This window comes from Aspergillus ambiguus, assembly GCF_047715705.1.
Source record: "Aspergillus ambiguus strain CBS 117.58 unplaced genomic scaffold BDV59scaffold_2, whole genome shotgun sequence".
NCBI lineage: Eukaryota > Fungi > Ascomycota > Eurotiomycetes > Eurotiales > Aspergillaceae > Aspergillus > Aspergillus ambiguus.
Window position 1 is genome coordinate 454,909 of NW_027395515.1, and position 16,013 is coordinate 470,921.

General features: G+C 50.2%; 7 protein-coding genes across 7 annotated transcripts; 1 reads left to right on the top strand and 6 right to left on the bottom strand.

The window, feature by feature from the left end:
- Positions 1–749: 749 nt before the first annotated feature.
- BDV59DRAFT_197846 (uncharacterized protein) lies at positions 750–1,279 on the bottom strand (the record flags this gene model as incomplete). The annotated part of the gene is made up of 2 exons (XM_073693019.1): positions 750–908; positions 980–1,279. 2 exons carry the CDS (start codon positions 1,277–1,279, stop codon positions 750–752), a joined length of 459 nt encoding a protein of 152 aa, XP_073552321.1.
- Positions 1,280–1,626: 347 nt separating this feature from the next.
- Positions 1,627–3,219, bottom strand: BDV59DRAFT_167977 (Fructosamine kinase-domain-containing protein). Its single transcript, XM_073688004.1, has 5 exons — positions 3,019–3,219; positions 2,270–2,962; positions 2,074–2,200; positions 1,968–2,024; positions 1,627–1,919 (listed from the first exon to the last, which is right to left on the bottom strand). The coding sequence occupies exons 1-5, from the start codon at positions 3,098–3,100 to the stop codon at positions 1,877–1,879; spliced, it is 1,002 nt and encodes a 333-aa protein (XP_073552322.1). The 5' UTR covers positions 3,101–3,219; the 3' UTR covers positions 1,627–1,876.
- A 129-nt stretch (positions 3,220–3,348) lies between these two features.
- On the top strand, positions 3,349–6,032 carry BDV59DRAFT_167980 (putative G-patch domain protein). Its single transcript, XM_073688005.1, has 6 exons — positions 3,349–3,943; positions 4,068–4,143; positions 4,194–4,396; positions 4,452–4,512; positions 4,562–4,905; positions 4,959–6,032. Exons 1-6 carry the CDS (start codon positions 3,905–3,907, stop codon positions 5,985–5,987), a joined length of 1,752 nt encoding a protein of 583 aa, XP_073552323.1. The 5' UTR covers positions 3,349–3,904; the 3' UTR covers positions 5,988–6,032.
- BDV59DRAFT_167981 (uncharacterized protein) lies at positions 6,033–6,914 on the bottom strand. The gene has a single exon (XM_073688006.1). It carries the CDS (start codon positions 6,829–6,831, stop codon positions 6,223–6,225), a length of 609 nt encoding a protein of 202 aa, XP_073552324.1. The 5' UTR covers positions 6,832–6,914; the 3' UTR covers positions 6,033–6,222.
- A 156-nt stretch (positions 6,915–7,070) lies between these two features.
- Positions 7,071–9,061, bottom strand: BDV59DRAFT_167983 (Zn(II)2Cys6 transcription factor). Its single transcript, XM_073688007.1, has 4 exons — positions 8,843–9,061; positions 8,168–8,791; positions 7,978–8,118; positions 7,071–7,924 (listed from the first exon to the last, which is right to left on the bottom strand). The coding sequence occupies exons 1-4, from the start codon at positions 8,900–8,902 to the stop codon at positions 7,151–7,153; spliced, it is 1,599 nt and encodes a 532-aa protein (XP_073552325.1). The 5' UTR covers positions 8,903–9,061; the 3' UTR covers positions 7,071–7,150.
- Positions 9,062–9,132: 71 nt separating this feature from the next.
- BDV59DRAFT_46240 (DUF3433 domain-containing protein) lies at positions 9,133–12,237 on the bottom strand. Its single transcript, XM_073696445.1, has 2 exons — positions 12,021–12,237; positions 9,133–11,946 (listed from the first exon to the last, which is right to left on the bottom strand). The coding sequence occupies exons 1-2, from the start codon at positions 12,064–12,066 to the stop codon at positions 9,500–9,502; spliced, it is 2,493 nt and encodes an 830-aa protein (XP_073552326.1). The 5' UTR covers positions 12,067–12,237; the 3' UTR covers positions 9,133–9,499.
- Positions 12,238–12,655: 418 nt separating this feature from the next.
- On the bottom strand, positions 12,656–15,381 carry BDV59DRAFT_197851 (glycoside hydrolase family 55 protein; the record flags this gene model as incomplete). The annotated part of the gene is made up of 6 exons (XM_073693020.1): positions 12,656–13,408; positions 13,467–13,940; positions 13,999–14,364; positions 14,433–14,854; positions 14,916–15,196; positions 15,248–15,381. 6 exons carry the CDS (start codon positions 15,379–15,381, stop codon positions 12,656–12,658), a joined length of 2,430 nt encoding a protein of 809 aa, XP_073552327.1.
- Between the last annotated feature and the right edge of the window lie 632 nt (positions 15,382–16,013).

The following is a 16,013-nucleotide window of genomic DNA, read 5'->3' on the forward strand; positions in this document are numbered from 1 at the left end:
ATGGTAACCCCTTTGACGTGGAAGCCTGCTTGGAAAAATCCGTTGTCCATCAGAAACAGTTCGAGAATGAGGCACATGTGGTGTCAAACTTTCCACCTACTTGCATAATGCCATATGACTACAGGAATGATGTAGGCAACATCCAAAGTCTTGGTATTACAGCAGTTTATAAGCGAGCAATTTTTAAAAAAAAAAAAAAAAAAAAAAAAAAAAAAAAAAAAAAAAAAAAAAAAAAAAAAAAAAAAAAAAAAAGAAGAAGAAGAAGAAGAAGAAGAAGAAGAAGAAGAAGAAGAAGGGGCATTCGGTAGAGATCCAATAAAAGGTGCAGTAAACGTCTGTCAGCTGAATGACAAACCCAAACCCACAACAATGGATATCCAGAGCAGGATGATCCAAGCATATGATATTAATCACATGATAGCAACAGGAACAACCCAATTCCATGTATCTCATGTTACGGTCTATTCAGAAGGATGATGGAAATGATCGATTCTGGCACCTTGACGAAAACATCTGACTATGGAGAGAGGAAGGAAAGGGAGAGAAATGCCTTTCCACAACTGAAGCCCTTTTATAGAGCTCTAAATGAGTCATCTTCATCAGTGGGAAGTTCCAAAGGCGATCTCCAACGGCAAACGCCTAAGACAAACTCCACTGTGGAAAGTGCCATCACACCTCACAGCAGGGACAGCTCTCAATCAAACAGCAAAGCCAAACGCCCTTTTCGTCCAAGAGATTGTTCCAAACATTTAGAAGAAAGGGACCTTGCAAGTGCAAGTAAGGCCGGGATGGGTACATTTGCAATTGTGAGGAGGGTCATGGACATCGCAAATGCGGTTGGAGTTACACATGCCTTTGACGCCCTTATAACCCTTGGGCTTCTTGCCCTTCTTGCCCTTGCTGCCCTTCTACTCGCATAATATATACAGTTAGTATAATACATCATAATAGTTCACCTTTGGTTGGCAGGAAGCATTACCTTATGACCAGGTTTCTTGCCGCAAAGGACTACATCATCATCATCGTCGCCGTCACATTCAGCATCGTCTTCCTCATCTTCCAAGTCAGCATCAATGGCAGGGTAATAATTGAGCTCCTCGTCAGCCAGATCAGCGACATCAATATTTGCCATGTTGGTCTCGGGACTAGAGGGGACGCCAGTTGGAACATTGGCGACTGCAGAAGTGATGAAAGTGGTGGGGTCTTGGGCCATGGATATCTGAAAGAAAAGGCCAAATATGGCAAACAGAAGAAGAGTGACCTTGAGTAGAAACATCATGGTGAGTTTGAAGGCAAATGGGGTATGAAGAGCTTGATGGAGTCAACGGATGAAGGGAAGGAGGTTGAGGTGGTGAGGAAAAGGAAAAGCAGCAGAAGTTCGAGGGAAACGAGGCTCTATTTATACCCTCCAAAAAGGACTTCTATGCGGAATACATCATTCAAAGTTATAGGAAATGCCGCAAAATAACGTGAAAAAGTTAAGTTTATGGATTCACTGTAATATTAATTCATTATATACGTTATTCTGTCCCAGGTATAGTGAGTATGGAGAAGTCAACGTTCATATACCTAGTAAGTTTCTAAGTATTGTTGAAGTTCTCTAATTCACAATTCTATATTCTGTGAGTGAATAGTCACTTTACTTCGTCAACATCATCAGTCGACAAGTATAAGCGGTGGCCGAGGTTCGATTATCTCCTACTCTTCCAACACAAATTGGGCGTCTGGGCAAACAATCACCCTAAATCTACTTACATTATAAGACGCGTTACTATCATGATTGTTAACAATATATGATTCCTTGATACAATGATATCAGAGGTGCAGAAGGAAAACACATCTTGGTTTATCAGCCGTGGCTTTGCACTTCCATTGTTCATCCATATCGGTTTACCAGAGACCTCATGTCATTTAGCATCCTACATTGAAATCAGCATTGCTTTTTCCGAGAACAGCTGGTCTCTTACTGCTCTCTTAAAGCAAGATTATCCGGGAACAATGCGGACACGTGAGTGTTAAATCTCCTACACAGATTAGACATTATACATGAAAAGGTTAGAGTAGTCCGCTTACAGTTTGTATAGGTCAAGTCGTCCGTCGTAGTCCTCTTTTGGTTCAGATATGTCATTGTACGATTGGTATGCAGCAAGATACTCAGGGCCGAATCTATTGCAGACCGGCATCCATTGACCGAATTCATCTACATCATGCAAAATAAGTAAAGAATTCCAAGCCCTATAATTAATTGCAGAACTGACGTTGGACCTACATTCATTGTGGGCGTAGAAGCAACAGGCATCAAATATCAAAGGTTTATTGGTCTTGACGTCGACACCAGAGTTTGCATACCAAAGATCACCGTGCACAAGGGATGGTTTGACGGATCTACCCTCGGTCTCGAGTGGTCGCAGAAGACGGGGTATGACTTTTTCAAAAATTGCCGGAACTAGAGCATCAAACTGCGAGTCTGGTCCTTTGGCCTGAATCTCACAGTCGATAGCCCATCTCAAGTTACTCGCAAAGAATACCTCCCACTTATCTTCCCATTCATTTTTCTGAGGCAGATTGCCGCTGTAGGTTGGGATATGAAAGCCAAATTTACCGTTAGGAGATTTGCTAGACTTATGAAGTGCTGCGAGACGTGCCCCAAAAATGTCTGGTTGAGGCATTTGACCGAGCTTCATGTCCCGATATTCACACAGGAAGAAGTGAGTGTCCGTGCTGGATTCATATGATCCATAGGATATTGGCTTCGGAGCAAAGTCAGGCAAGACCGCATATATAGCTGCCATAGACTCAAACTCGCCTTGAACCATAGCCAGGCCGTTATCATTGAAGACTATCTTAATGAAGTAAGATTGCAGCACACCGTCAGCATGTTCAACATGAATCTGACCAGTGGTAGTCCAAAAGCTGGCTCCATAGCGAACTGCTGACACTACACGAGAGCCTTCAGGCAGTTCTTCGATAAGTCAGCGGTAAAATTAGTTTTTAGCATAGGTCCAAGGAGGTTTTTACCTGCAATTACTGATGGATCGAGAACAAGACCACCAGCATTTGAATTTATGCTCTTTTGTTCAGGAGCGCATGATGTTGCCATGCTATATAACTTGTGCTATTTGAGATCCAAGGCGGGTTATCATAACTTTTCAGCTGCCAACCTTGCGTACAAAGAGTATTTTATATAAGCATAGAGGAGTATTGGACAATAGTCTCCTGACAGGCAGAATGCTCTTGTTGATGTATGGAGAACCGTAAAGTGAGGAACGGGATGAGAAAGCGGTGTGGGATTCTGCCGGGTACCTGGATATTGAATCAGATCAACTTCGACTCACGAACTCTCCGGTGGCTCCTTGCTCATCGTATCGCCATCATGTCGCATTTCCCATCGGATGATCCGCGGTACTCTTCAGGTCCTTCCTACCGACTATATCCCCGCCGTGATGACAGGGATGGCCGCATGTACGACGACCGTTCACCTTCGCGATCACGCTCGCCTGGCGGTATTACGCTCCTCCTCCCCGCATAGTAGCTTGGGCGTGGAACATTTTTGGAAGCCGTAAAGTTTCTCTTCACGACATGGCGGTTACTAACTCCATCATTGGATGAACAAGACCTACCTCGCTCTCCCCCACGAGCGCCAGCGTCGGATAGGAGGCGCGACTATTCAAGAGACCGACACGACTCCAGACCCCGTTATCGCAGCCGGGACCGCGATGGCTATCGTCGACGCTCGTCAAGATCACCACCCCCTCGTCAAGGTAGACATGCATACAGAGACCGTGACCGAGAAGGATATCGCTCCCCGGAGTACTACAGCCGGAGTCGGAGTTACAGCCGCAGCCGCAGCCGGAGTCGCAGCCCCCGACGAGGTCGCCATCACGGGCAAGAAAGCAGAGAGGTGATGCTGGATGGGCTTCCCGTCGATATGACGGAAGAAGATGTTGGACCTCCCTCCCCTTTATTGTGTCCGGAAGACTTAAGAAAAGCACTCCTTTAAATATCATTTATGGGCCAGAGGCTGAGATGTGCATGTCGCCGGTGGTGCCGGTTGACATGTTTAACAGATTTCGAAAGAGCTCCATGACGGTTATCACGTTGAAGGCCTTGAAGAAGTTCGTGTGATTCGTGATCGACAGACAAGTATTGCTGCTCCTACTTGCAGTATTGTGCCATGTGCTGATGACCAGCAGAATTATCCCGCGGGCTTGGGTTCCTCCGGTTCCAGAATTTAAGCTACTCGCGTGCGTTTATGGATCAAAATTTCCCTCAGGTCTACCTGTACGGTCCCAGTGCCGGACCAAACGACCGTGGAACCAAAGTCCGAATCGCATTCAGCCGAGAAAGGGAGGACCGCGCTCGTGCTCGCGCTGAGGGCGATTGGGTCTGCAAAATGGTGGGTGTCACCAACGCACCGATAATGAAAGAAAGATCACCCTAACATCAACCAGTGCTCCGTAGTTAACTATTCCACTCGCCAGAGGTGTTTTCGCTGCCAAGCTCCACGTCCTGGTTCGTTTTCTTGCATCACACTTTATAGCCCCTTCTGACAACATGCTAGAATCTGGCCCTGCAGGACCTCCTGGAATAGCAGCTCCGAAGGTAGAGAATCATGGTGACAATGATGCTGCACCAGAAAACCAGCCTTCACAGTTTCTTCTCTTCAGAGGATTGGAGTCGTCAGTCACAGAAGAGCTGTTGGCCAAAGGCGTCGCAAAGCTCTACCGGCCAGCCTCTACAGATAACTCGTCTGGAAATCAAAAGAAAGGAGCAAAGGTAGCTTCAACCACTGGTGATTCCAACCTAGGTGCTCGGGATGGCTCTATCCGTCGTGTCTTGTTAGTCCGGGACCGCCGGACTAATGAAAGCTGGCGTTACGGATTTGCCGAATTTGCTACAATCCAGGTAAGCAGCTGCAATGTCTTCAATTAAGATCTTATCTAAGTCTTCCCTTCAAGGACGCCCAAGCAGCTGTTGCGCGACTAAACTCCTTCGAGAAATTCACCATCTCCTCCAGACCAGTTCTTGTTAGCTACATCCACGCTGGTGTATTCGTGCCTGTGATAAATCCCAGCGCAAATACGACAAAGTTCACTTTCAGCCCTCTGAACAATCAGTCACTGAAGCTCATGTACTGGGACGACGAGGCCTATGTGACAGAGCTCACTGTTTCCACCGCCGATCTGGATAATAACCAATCGCAGCAAAAGAGCGATAAAGCTGGCCAACCAGATAATTCCGCCAGAGCGAAGGAGGCAGATAAGGCGAAGAAGAGAAAAGCCGAGTCATCTTCCGCTGCCGGTCCTAAGAAGCTGGCGGTGCCTTCCCATTTACAATTCTGGAGCAATCGCCACGCGGAGCTGCATGGCATTCAAAAGAAAGACGCAGACAATGCTAGTGGAGACGGAACAGATCAAACCGAAGCATCTGCGCCACCAACTCAGTCGTATGCGGACCTTAATCGCAACTGCTGTTACCTGTGCATGCGCCAGTTCAAAACATCAGCGGACGTGAACCGTCATGAGCGCCTTAGCCAACTTCACCGAGGGAACCTGCAAAACGAAGACCTAAAGGCGAAGGCAGTGGGTAAGCTGGTCAAACACGGCATCGTACAACAACCCTCAGAATATAGGGATCGGGCAAGAGAGCGTCGTAAGGCGTTTGGCAGTACGAAGACTCCGGCCCCTAAAAAGAGCGCCCCCCAAGCGAAAGAAGAAGAGCCGCCGGTCGAAACTACGTCCAAGGGTGCTTCCCTGCTCAGCAAGATGGGATGGTCTGCTGGGTCTGGTCTTGGTGCTCAAGGCACAGGCATGACTGCTCCAATCGCCACGGAAGTCTATGCTCAAGGAGTGGGACTGGGTGCGCAGGGAAGCAAACTTGGAGACGCAACCGAAGAAGCTGGGCGCAACACACGTAATCGGTATGATGAGTTTTTGGAAAAAACAAGACAGACTGCGCGGGACCGATACGAGCGGATGGAAAGATAATTTGTTTTTGTATCCTAATGTACGATAGACCTCAAAAACGAGACCATGACAGCCGTCAACCGTTCATCCAACGTCATATTATACACAGTATTCCGTAGATAAGTCGAAGAAAAGAGGGGTATTGTCTTATATACATACATGGGCACACTTCCGGAACAACTCTCATGCACACATAACCAACGCCAGTACGATCATCCCATGGCAGCCAGCATCCATAAAGTCACAAGATACTTAGCTACTTCCCATCGTGACCAGCCGGGGACCCCTGAACGGCTCCCTCCTTTTCCTTCTTCAATTGATCCTCAAACTTCTTCCCCAGCACGCTACCCACCCACTGCTCAATATCTTGTTCTAGCTGCACATCCGTACCAGTCACCTGGCCGCCGTCGCTCTCGAACCCGCGACGTACATACCGCCGCATATCGTCAACGCCATCGATGTCGAACGCATACAGCGCCGCCCCGGTCGCAGCCATGCCAAACGAAAGTACATTAAGCGTCGCCAGATTGAGCGCTTCAAACGCCTCCGCGCCACCGCTCACGTCCGGGCGATGATACACGGAGCTGGTGTAGTACGGCGGGATGGAGGCGAGGTATCGTCGGTTGAGGGCTCGTCGCGTGCTCCACAGCGAGAAGGCGAAGAAGGCCAGGCCTCCAAAGAAAAGCTTGTATTTGGATTGGGGGTTGAGGATCTTGATCTCGACGTCTGACGGGCGCTTGTACGAGTCCGATTCGGGCTGTGATTGTGTCGACGTTGGCGGATCGATGGGTTGCGGAGACGATTCGGGGGCAGTTTCGTCGCCTGTCGGGGTTGTCGGCTTGGAGCCGCGGAAAAAGGAGAACATTGTTCCAGATTTCTAAACGGGCGAGGAGAGTGCTCTCAATGGCACCTGCAGAGAGGTCGGCTGGTGGATACTCGGAGATGTAGTGCGGAGTATGACTGTTTGCTGTGGTGAAATCCCGGCGATCGTTGATACTGCGGGGTCATGTGATTTGTCTGCCTCAGGCTGCAGCGAGCAGTCATTTCAGTCTGAGTAGATGTGAAAGTCTTCATTGAATCTGCTGTATACTATTGTATGCATTGCTGGAGACAAATAAGGTATTGTATTTCTATTTTCTATTAGGCATGTCCTTATGGTATGTACTTGACTATAGCTACTTTAATTACACCACCATCCCACCGTTGTAGATATCTAGGTTGTAAATGCGATGAACACGCTGGATCTGCTGGCCAATCCAAGCCAGCTGTTCCTCTGGCAGACACAGCTCCGGTGAGCAGAGGTTCATCAAATGGAACATGACGAACCAGCCGCCCAGAAGCGGGGCCGCCTGCTTATGAGCTTGGGTAGTCCGCCGCGTCTCCGTTTCTGGGTAATGGATAGTGGACGGATTGGAGTGGATGGAGTCTTTCTGGCTACCGAGAAAGAACGGAACTGTGGCACAGATATCCGTTGCGATGTCTCGAATCTGGGCTATCATGGACTGTATCCTTTCGGGGGTATCGTTGGTTTCAGGAAGAAGTCGCAGACAGTTCAGAATGATATTCTGTATCACGAGGCGAGACTCGCGATAGAAGTTCCACATGGACGCGATCCACTGATCGGCGTAGCAGTCGCAGCGGCCACGGTATGCCCCTGCTGCGCGGACGGAGTCGGGGACTATCGAAGCTGGCATGGGTTTCCAGTATTCGGGGACCACATGCTCCCACGGCGAAAGATGGCGATCGAAATCAATCGCTCTGGCGTAAATGTTGCTGATATCGGCGATGTTGTATGTACCTGGGGTTATCGTAGCGAGATTCCAGGCGCGTCGCAGGTTGACAAGTTCGGATGTGGCGGAGATTAGCTGGGATGAAGGTGATTGAGGAACGAGGGGCGAAAGTGGCCACACGTTTGGTGTTTGGACCAACGGGGGACGCGCCAGCATGGACGTTTTGATCTTGGGAGGGGAAAAGTCAGCTGGTTTTACGAGGGAGGCTAGAACGCGCTTACGATTTGCGTCTGGACTGAGTTCGTCATAGTGCTAGTGTAGGTGGAGTTCAATTGTCGATCGCCTTTGCTATTAATCAGGGCAATAGCACCACGCAGGTGCGCCCTCGCCGGGAGTCTCTTGTCTTTAATGGCAGCGAATTCCTTGAGAGGTCAGATATTGTCCAACTATGCCTGTCTGGGACTCTCATACCTCGTACGTAGAAAGTAGGAGAATTGTCATGAGAATCTCGTCCGAATTCTCATCGATATCTTCCTGTAACGCAATTCTGGTCTTAGATATCGCCTTCACAAAGAAGTGCTCCGCGGATCGGAGTAGAGATGAGTTCCCCGTCCATGCCGCAACGGAGAAGAACGAAACGGCCAGAGCACTCAGGTGCAGATGAGAGCCCGGGGTAGTTTTGGAGTAGGATTCGGGAAGTAGCTCCATAAACCCGTCCCGGATCAAAGGGTCCTTCGGGAGGTAGAGGTATGAATTAAAGAATAAGGAGGTGACTGTATCCTCTAATGGAAAATAAAGACTATGAGGTACCCCGCTGGACTTGATCTCGGAGAGAAGTGGGTATTTGGGCGAAATGGTAGACGGAGTGGACGTCCTAGACAAGGACATGTCAGACGGGGTTGGTGTCCGTGAGATGTCCTCGGCGCCCTTGTGATTATTTGCAGTAGATGACAATCCTGTATTGCTAGGAGCATTCCGTTTCTTACGGTCAAAAGCCGTCTGCCGTCGCAGCATCACGTCAAGTGGGTGAGGATAGCCAGGACAGGACCGGCCCGTCCGGACACATGCTCTACAGTGAGGGCGGGATTCATCGCACTGCATTAGGTCAGTTGCCTGGACAGTAACGGTCAATGAGAGCTACCGTACCTTGATATGCCTCGCCCGGCAATTCTGGCATCCAGTGCTCGGTTTTCCGCGATAGACCATAGTAATGAGCGGATCTCTTCGGATACAGAGTCTAGATCAATAATGACCTTGCGTAGAGAGGGAATCCGGTTTGCAGTTGGGATAAGATGCCAGATCCATAGCTGGAGGGATCTAGACAGATCAATTGTCAATAGAATACGAGATCGATGACCATGTGAGTGGGTGAGATCGCAGTCAGCAGCGAATCTACTCCCGTCAGTTTAAACCCGAAAAAGCATCGCTCACGTGGTAGCTGAGTCATCTGGGCCTTATCGATAACTAACTGAATTAAATAATATGATGTCATTCCTCTATAGTAAACAACTCTTCAGTTGGTATAGACCTCCAGCTTGAGATGAAGAAATGAGCACAATTCCCACAACACACATTGAGAAAAACAATGCAACATATCAAGCAAATAACTCCGAAACAGCAGCTACCCCCCTCATTATCATTAATCCTGTACCATTCGTTCCATGCAATTCATATAAAAATAATCATCAAGATCATAACGCCATAGCCCATCGATGCAATGGTATGGTATGCACATGTCAAATCAATCATATCTTTTGGCAAAATAAAGCCTGGAGCATAGTGTGGCCCGTGGTAGGACTGGTCTTACTTCATGGACCCAGTTGTAATTAGCATGTCCGACCGACCCGGCCGATGGAAACGGTCTATACCGAGATGCTCTCTCCCATCCCGGCCAACATAGATCCCAAAGCCATACATGGGCAGTTCCCTTTCACCAGGCGGTGCAATGACCAACCGAGTAATGAGATCCGCCTTGCTTCTAGGCTCACGAAGCAGCTTATCCGACAACAACGGACTCTGATAGAGGAAGCTCATTTGGTCTGCGAGTGTGCTGATATCGTGGGGCAAATGTCGACACCTCCGGGGCCATATGGCTAGGAAAGACACAGTGTAAATGGCGCAGAAAACCACGAGCGCGTAGAAGGCTGGCATTAGAGCGGCTATACGGATCTCGTCGTGCATCGGATACCAAAGAGCGATGAACACTCCGCCAGCCAGTATGGGTAGCACGGCTGAGAGGGTAGAGACAAACGAGATCCATGCTACCTTGTAGTGCTTGTTAAGCAACGCGAGGATCGTCACCTGAAAGGGAAGACGAGATGGATATGACAGCAACAGGCTCTGCTCTGCTGTGGCACCTTCCGGGGCACAGAGGGTAGCAAAGGGCTGTAATGCCCGGAAGTAGACGTCAATATGCTGCCAGGAAAGAAACAGCAAGTTCCCAATTAGAGCGGGAATAAAACTGTATAGGAAGTTTGATGACGAAAATGCACCGGTCGAAGGAAGCGTGGGCAGCTTTGGGGGAAATCCGCCTTGTATAGCATCGTGAATAAAACTGACCACGACAAAGGCAATGAACAGCGCAGCAATGACAACTGTCCACGAGAACACCAACGGACGCCGCAGAAACCACGGAACCCAACGGTAGCGAACGGATGGCGAGTACAAATAAGCATCCCAGTCGTCCTTTCCAACAGCTCCATGCTGCTCAACATCGTAGGTAACCTTCGATAGTCCATGAGGCTGCTTGGCACGGTGTTTCTCGAGACGGTGCAAAGATGGTGATCCAATGGGAGCATCGACTTCACCGATACCATAGAAAATGTCCGAGCGTGTCGACAACCTCCAGTAACCCAAACGGAGAGCCCTGGGGTCCAGTGATTCGCCAACACTGGGGACTGTTTCCGAATGCTCAAAATCGTGCAGAATATTCGATCGCTGAATAGCTGGTATGAGGTCCGCTAGACAGACTGGGTCCCATATCAAGCCCGACCAAGTGCGAACGAACCGGAACATAAGCACGAGCAACCCGATCGCGAGCAGGGCGTACACCGCAACTAGCGTCCAGCCAACGGCTAGAACTGCGGTCCATCTCCAGGTTCCCTGATCACCAATGACGAACCATTTGGCTTGGAAAAGGCAACTGAGCAACGGAATAGCGATCATATTCGACAACCATATGGTGAATAGGGAGAATCCAACGACCGGTTCCCCGTGCTGAAAATGGGATAGGTCAGGAACGAGGAAGTTTTGCGATAGAACCGGCAATCCCTGGAGCACGCGTCCAAGGGGCCTCTCAGATGCCATTATGGCAAAGGGAATGGTCCGATAAACCGCGGCCTGGATCACGAACGTCCAGATGGTGATAAGAACGGCCAAAATCTGCGGAAGGAACTGGACCACGAAATATCGTGCTCCACCTTGTCCGTCATATTCCCAGATTCCTTGGTGGCTTTCCGACCACACATTGCAGAAAGCGATCCCAGCGATCATCAGTAGACAACAAAGGATGGCCAAGCCCAGAGCCCACGGCCGGAGGACGACAGGCACATAATCCAACGGCGGATAAAGCAGATTGTCCTCTGGGGGATCCACGGGCACAAAGGATTCTATATCCACAGATTGTTGGGGTAACCGATCGACCGATGTCGGCCGAGACTGCTGCGGATATAGCTGCGGCACAGAAGGCGATCTAGATGTCTCCGGCGCGCGGCGGAAATAACCGAGCGCCTCATCCCACACGACATGTTCCACGGTGGAATTTTTCGTGGATACGGAGTTTTGCCGCTCCAGTCGGTTGGATTCATCGTCGCGAGTGAGCTGGTTGATTGCGAAACGTAGATAGGGCGAATCGTCCACACCGGGGGTGGGCGGACGCCCCGCATAGCTGTCTGGCGGAAGCTGTTCCATGGTGGATTCTGATACCTGGTGCAGTTGTACAGAGCCCTCCTCCACCCTGCGGATTGTTTGTGGCGCTTGTCGTGTGCTGGACCCGTCCATATTTGGAATGGAAGGAGGCTCCTCTGACCGAGTCATAGGGATCGGCGGAGCCAGATGAGTTCGAGAGGCTTCAGATGATGGTGTTCGGGAGGCAGGATGGGAAGTTGGTGTAGCATATCTCACGACAGTAAGCTGGCTACTGCCATTGCTGGGAGACCTTGAGCTTGTGTTACGATCGGAGAACGAGTAATAGTCATCCGATGCGGCGACGGATTGTCGCGATTGCGAGTGCTGCAGCTGCGGTCGACTCGCTGAAAAAGAGGTTAGCCCCTATACCCGACCCATAAGGTTCTCCACGAGGCATTGAAGCATTCACAGAACTTACAGCTGACAGTTCGCAGGCTCACATTCCCAGACCCCGGAGCCAGCATGACGGTTGAGCACCGAAATATGTATGCGTGGAGCTCTCTTGCAGTGGATGTCCGCTGCGCATTCCCGGGAGCAGATAGAGTTAGAAGAGGCAATATGGCCGCTAGGGACGAGCAGACGGCATGAGTTTCGAACTCTTAGAGGGTTGACTCCGAGGTGGTTGGGTTATGTTTAGAACCCTCGATCCCATCATCCCAGCCACCGCATCGGCCCAGCCACCGACGTCTCTGCTGGGCCGATGAGACCCAAGTGAACCCCCAAAGTGGCTTTCGACATGGCCCTTGTTGATTGGAGACCTGAAAGGGATTGGAGATCGTCGTTGAGCGTGGTTGGTTGCGCCTTGCATGGCGATGGGATTAAACTTGGAGGTGGTGAGTTGGCAACCCTGGTTGATGGGCGGCCCGAGCCAGATCCACCAATACAGCTTCAACTATACAACCGCCAACGTATACTCCTACGTATACGTCGTTTGGCCAGCGCAATGGATTGGTAGAAGTATAGCGAAACCGATGCCCAAATAAATCTGTCAAAGCCGTTATCTCTAGAGCTGCAACATCCCTATGTATCGTCTACAAACACAATTCTACTATATCAAGAATCATACAAAAAGCCAGCAATCACTCCTCCCCATCCCCCTGAGTTCTCAGCCTCCGTCGCAATCACACTGTTCCCCTCGAGAATCATATTGGTGATGCTCTTGGTGTTGGTTCCGTACAAGTATAGCGCGGTAGAGTTCAGCACCTTAATAGCGTTCTCCTGACATGCCCCGTTGCAACCACCGTTGTTATTGAAGAATGCCCAATTGCACCCGCCATACAGGAAAAGGTCTGAAGACTGCACAATCTGCTCAAACAGAGCCATACGGCATATCGCGTCGTCGGCAGCACACTTCGAAAAATCCGGGTCACTGACCGCAACAGAATTCTCCCAGGGCGCAGGCGCGAGAACGTTCCCTGGACCCTGCCAGTACGGGGTCTCACTTTGCTGCAGAGCGGAGAAGACGTTGCGTGCCGTGTGAAAGTTATACTGGTACAGCGTATGGTGTTCGAAACCAGTGCCCACGAGCCAGGTTGCGGCGGTGGCTTCCACCAGGAGACCGCGTCCGGTGGAAATCACCTGGTCATTCTGTCCATCGAGGTCGTGGTCCGCTGTCCATCCCCACATGTTTTCGATGTATGCGGACGAGGTACTGCCCAGGTGAAGCAGGCCCCAGGCGGCTTTGCAGTTCGTCGCAGACCCGGTACATTGGCTCTCGACCTTGCTACCGGCGGCACCGCCGATGCGGAAGTGGGAGTTCCAGAATCCAACATCGCCGGGCTGTTTACCTGCGATATTCACTTCGACCTGGGAGTGCGTGTCAAGTTAGCATGTGCGGGCACCAGAGTCCAAAAACCTGACTCACCATCTGACAGCCAGGCAGAATATCTGCGACAGTGAACAACATGTCGCTTATTTGGGCCACACCCATGTCGCCCGGGTAGCCCACACGCACCATAGCCCGGATAGCGGACGGGTTCTTAAAGTTGCTGCCAACAGCGCTGATTGTTGACGCAAAGGGGTCACCCACGATCCGAGAACCTGCCGGAATGAAGATGGTGTCCGTGACAATGTACGTGCCTGCGGGGAAATAGATGACTTTACAGTCTCTATTCTGGGCAAGAATAGCGTTGATGTTCTTAGTATCGTCCGTCTGGCCGTCCCCTTTCACCGGTCGATCAGGCAGAGACTTGATGTTGAGGATTTCCCCGGCGCTAAACTCGTGGTAAGTCGGAGGCGGCATGGTAAAATACTTGTTTCCGGCGACCAAAGAGGGAGATCGACTAGTGTGGACTATTTTGCTGACCACTCTCTGGTGCTGGCTCTGTCCAGCCGGGTACTGCATACAGATGTTAATTCAACAGGGGTATTTCATATTCCACATTGCTATTCCTTACCAATGTTCCATGCACCCAAGTATCGGGGACATTTCCAGACAGTATAACGTTGCCGTCCAGGTTGACCGTGCTTCCGGTGTTTTGAATATTCTCCAGAATTATGGCGTTGCCGGCTGAGTTTGACTCATAGGAGGTAATAAACGTGCCCAAGTTGTTCCCAGTGGAATCAATGACCGTCAATGACCCGGATATGTCATGTGCCTTGATGCCAATATCTCCTTCCTCAAAGCTGCCCCCGAGGAACACGACATTGGTTCCTCCCACTACAGCCCCGACAGTCGTCCCTTTGAACTTCAAGTTGCGGAACACCCATTGTTGCCCGCTGAGATGCATGCCGATTGAGCCGCCGTTGAATGTCAGGTCAGACTGATCCGTCAGCTTTCGTACGCGCACGCGACAAGCGGAGAGTACCTCCCCCCAGAAGAAAAACATACCATGATGATATTGCTGTTATAATCATACTGGGACGTCACCCCAACGTGCTTTGAGCCTCGGCTCGGCATGTTGAACACGACGTTCGTCAGTTGCGTGGCCTGGCTAACAGTCCAGTCCAGGAGAGTAAACTCCAAACCGGGGTCAACTTGTGTCGAATCCAGCACAACATTCCTAAACCCGATGTAAAAATTGACTGTGCCCTGGAAGTATGGGTCCTTCCCATAGACGATATGGTCCCCTGAAAAACCCGGAGCCGCTCGCAAAATGGGCGGATTGGTAGGATCGCCCATGATGACCGTGCCAACATATATCTGCAGGGAAGACTTCAACTGGTAGATGCCGCTGGGAAGATACACGACGGCGGGCTGTCCGGTCGTACCCATCTTATGGGAGCTGCGAGCGGGGCCCTGCGCAGCGCCGGCTGCAGAAACATTAGCATGAGCTGCTGAATCCATGCCGTGTCCGCTTTAAACTGCACGTACCATTGATTGCATTCTGGATGGCCTGCGAGGCATCGGACTTGCCTGAATTGTCTGCGCCAAAATCTGCCACGACGTTTCGGAACACGGAGTATGTCTCCTTGAGCTGCGAGCTCAGAAAGGAGCTTTGGCCGTTGTGATCAACGTGTTCATACCAATATCCCGAGGAGCTATTGGCCGATGAGCATGAGGCAGATTGACTGATTGGCTGGTGCACAGCTGGCGCCTCTGCAACGTGGAGCCATGGTGCTATCCAGTTGTCCTTGACCGTGAATGGGATCCCCCTGTGGAGGTCAAGTCAACTCACGTTCCGGTAAGGGAGAAGGTATGCTTACGATGGGCGAGGAGCGTAGTCCCGTTCTGGAGCCTCGGCGTTTGTAAGGAGCGAAGCAGGCGGAAGTTTTGCCAATGAGTGCTGAGAGAGTGAACTAAATAGCAGTATACTGAATGCAGATTTAAGGAACGCCATGGCCAAATGCGAGGGGAATATGACGATAATAGAGAAGAAAAAGGCGTAATCATCAATCTATACAACGAGAATAGAATTAGACAATGTCAAAACCCCCTTTGCAACATAGGCCACGATGACTCCGGTGTTCTGTTCAAGGAACATAAAGAGTCTGGCACTCGGACTGGGCCAGGAGATATCATCAAAAAAAGAAGCCCAGACGGTGCAGAGTTCGTGGCCAGAGGGGGGAAAAAAAAAAGTAAGAGACAAGGGCACGCGCTTCAGGGATAATCTGTCTTTCTTAGGTATTTATGTGCTCTGGGATTGTCCCAGCTCCCCACAAACGTGCATACTTCAGCATCGTCCTGGTATGGGCAACTGAGTCAAGGCAATTCTCTTCCGACCATTGCATGGCTGGGGTATTTCGGATTGAAGATTGTGGACCACGATCGGATCTTGAGTAATGGTTCATAGGTTAGAAATAAGAACCCTGAGTCGTTTCAATTCCAGTCACTCTCAGATCGTAGTTCGTATTAGGTGCTCCAGTGCTGGGAATGCAGCATGGTAAAGCAGGGATAAGGATACGGTAAGAGATATAAACCTAAATAAGATTGGAACAAAACAATGCATAGCACTTAGATAAACCATATTAA

Bases quoted from the DNA above. Each gene is read 5' to 3' on its own strand.
- BDV59DRAFT_167977 (XM_073688004.1), bottom strand. From the start codon at position 3,100: ATGGCAACATCATGCGCTCCTGAACAAAAGAGCATAAATTCAAATGCT. The intron at 2,963-3,018 runs GTAAAAACCTCC...GACTTATCGAAG, and splicing joins CGATCCATCAGTAATTGCAG to AACTGCCTGAAGGCTCTCGT. The intron at 2,201-2,269 runs GTAGGTCCAACG...TGCATGATGTAG, and splicing joins CTTCTACGCCCACAATGAAT to ATGAATTCGGTCAATGGATG.
- BDV59DRAFT_167980 (XM_073688005.1), top strand. From the start codon at position 3,905: ATGCTGGATGGGCTTCCCGTCGATATGACGGAAGAAGAT. The intron at 3,944-4,067 runs GTTGGACCTCCC...CATGTTTAACAG, and splicing joins TCGATATGACGGAAGAAGAT to ATTTCGAAAGAGCTCCATGA. The intron at 4,906-4,958 runs GTAAGCAGCTGC...CTTCCCTTCAAG, and splicing joins CCGAATTTGCTACAATCCAG to GACGCCCAAGCAGCTGTTGC.
- BDV59DRAFT_167981 (XM_073688006.1), bottom strand. From the start codon at position 6,831: ATGTTCTCCTTTTTCCGCGGCTCCAAGCCGACAACCCCGACAGGCGAC.
- BDV59DRAFT_167983 (XM_073688007.1), bottom strand. From the start codon at position 8,902: ATGGTCTATCGCGGAAAACCGAGCACTGGATGCCAGAATTGCCGGGCG. The intron at 8,792-8,842 runs GTACGGTAGCTC...GACCTAATGCAG, and splicing joins GCCGGGCGAGGCATATCAAG to TGCGATGAATCCCGCCCTCA. The intron at 8,119-8,167 runs GTATGAGAGTCC...TGACCTCTCAAG, and splicing joins TCCTACTTTCTACGTACGAG to GAATTCGCTGCCATTAAAGA.
- BDV59DRAFT_46240 (XM_073696445.1), bottom strand. From the start codon at position 12,066: ATGCTGGCTCCGGGGTCTGGGAATGTGAGCCTGCGAACTGTCAGCT. The intron at 11,947-12,020 runs GTAAGTTCTGTG...CCTCTTTTTCAG, and splicing joins GAGCCTGCGAACTGTCAGCT to CGAGTCGACCGCAGCTGCAG.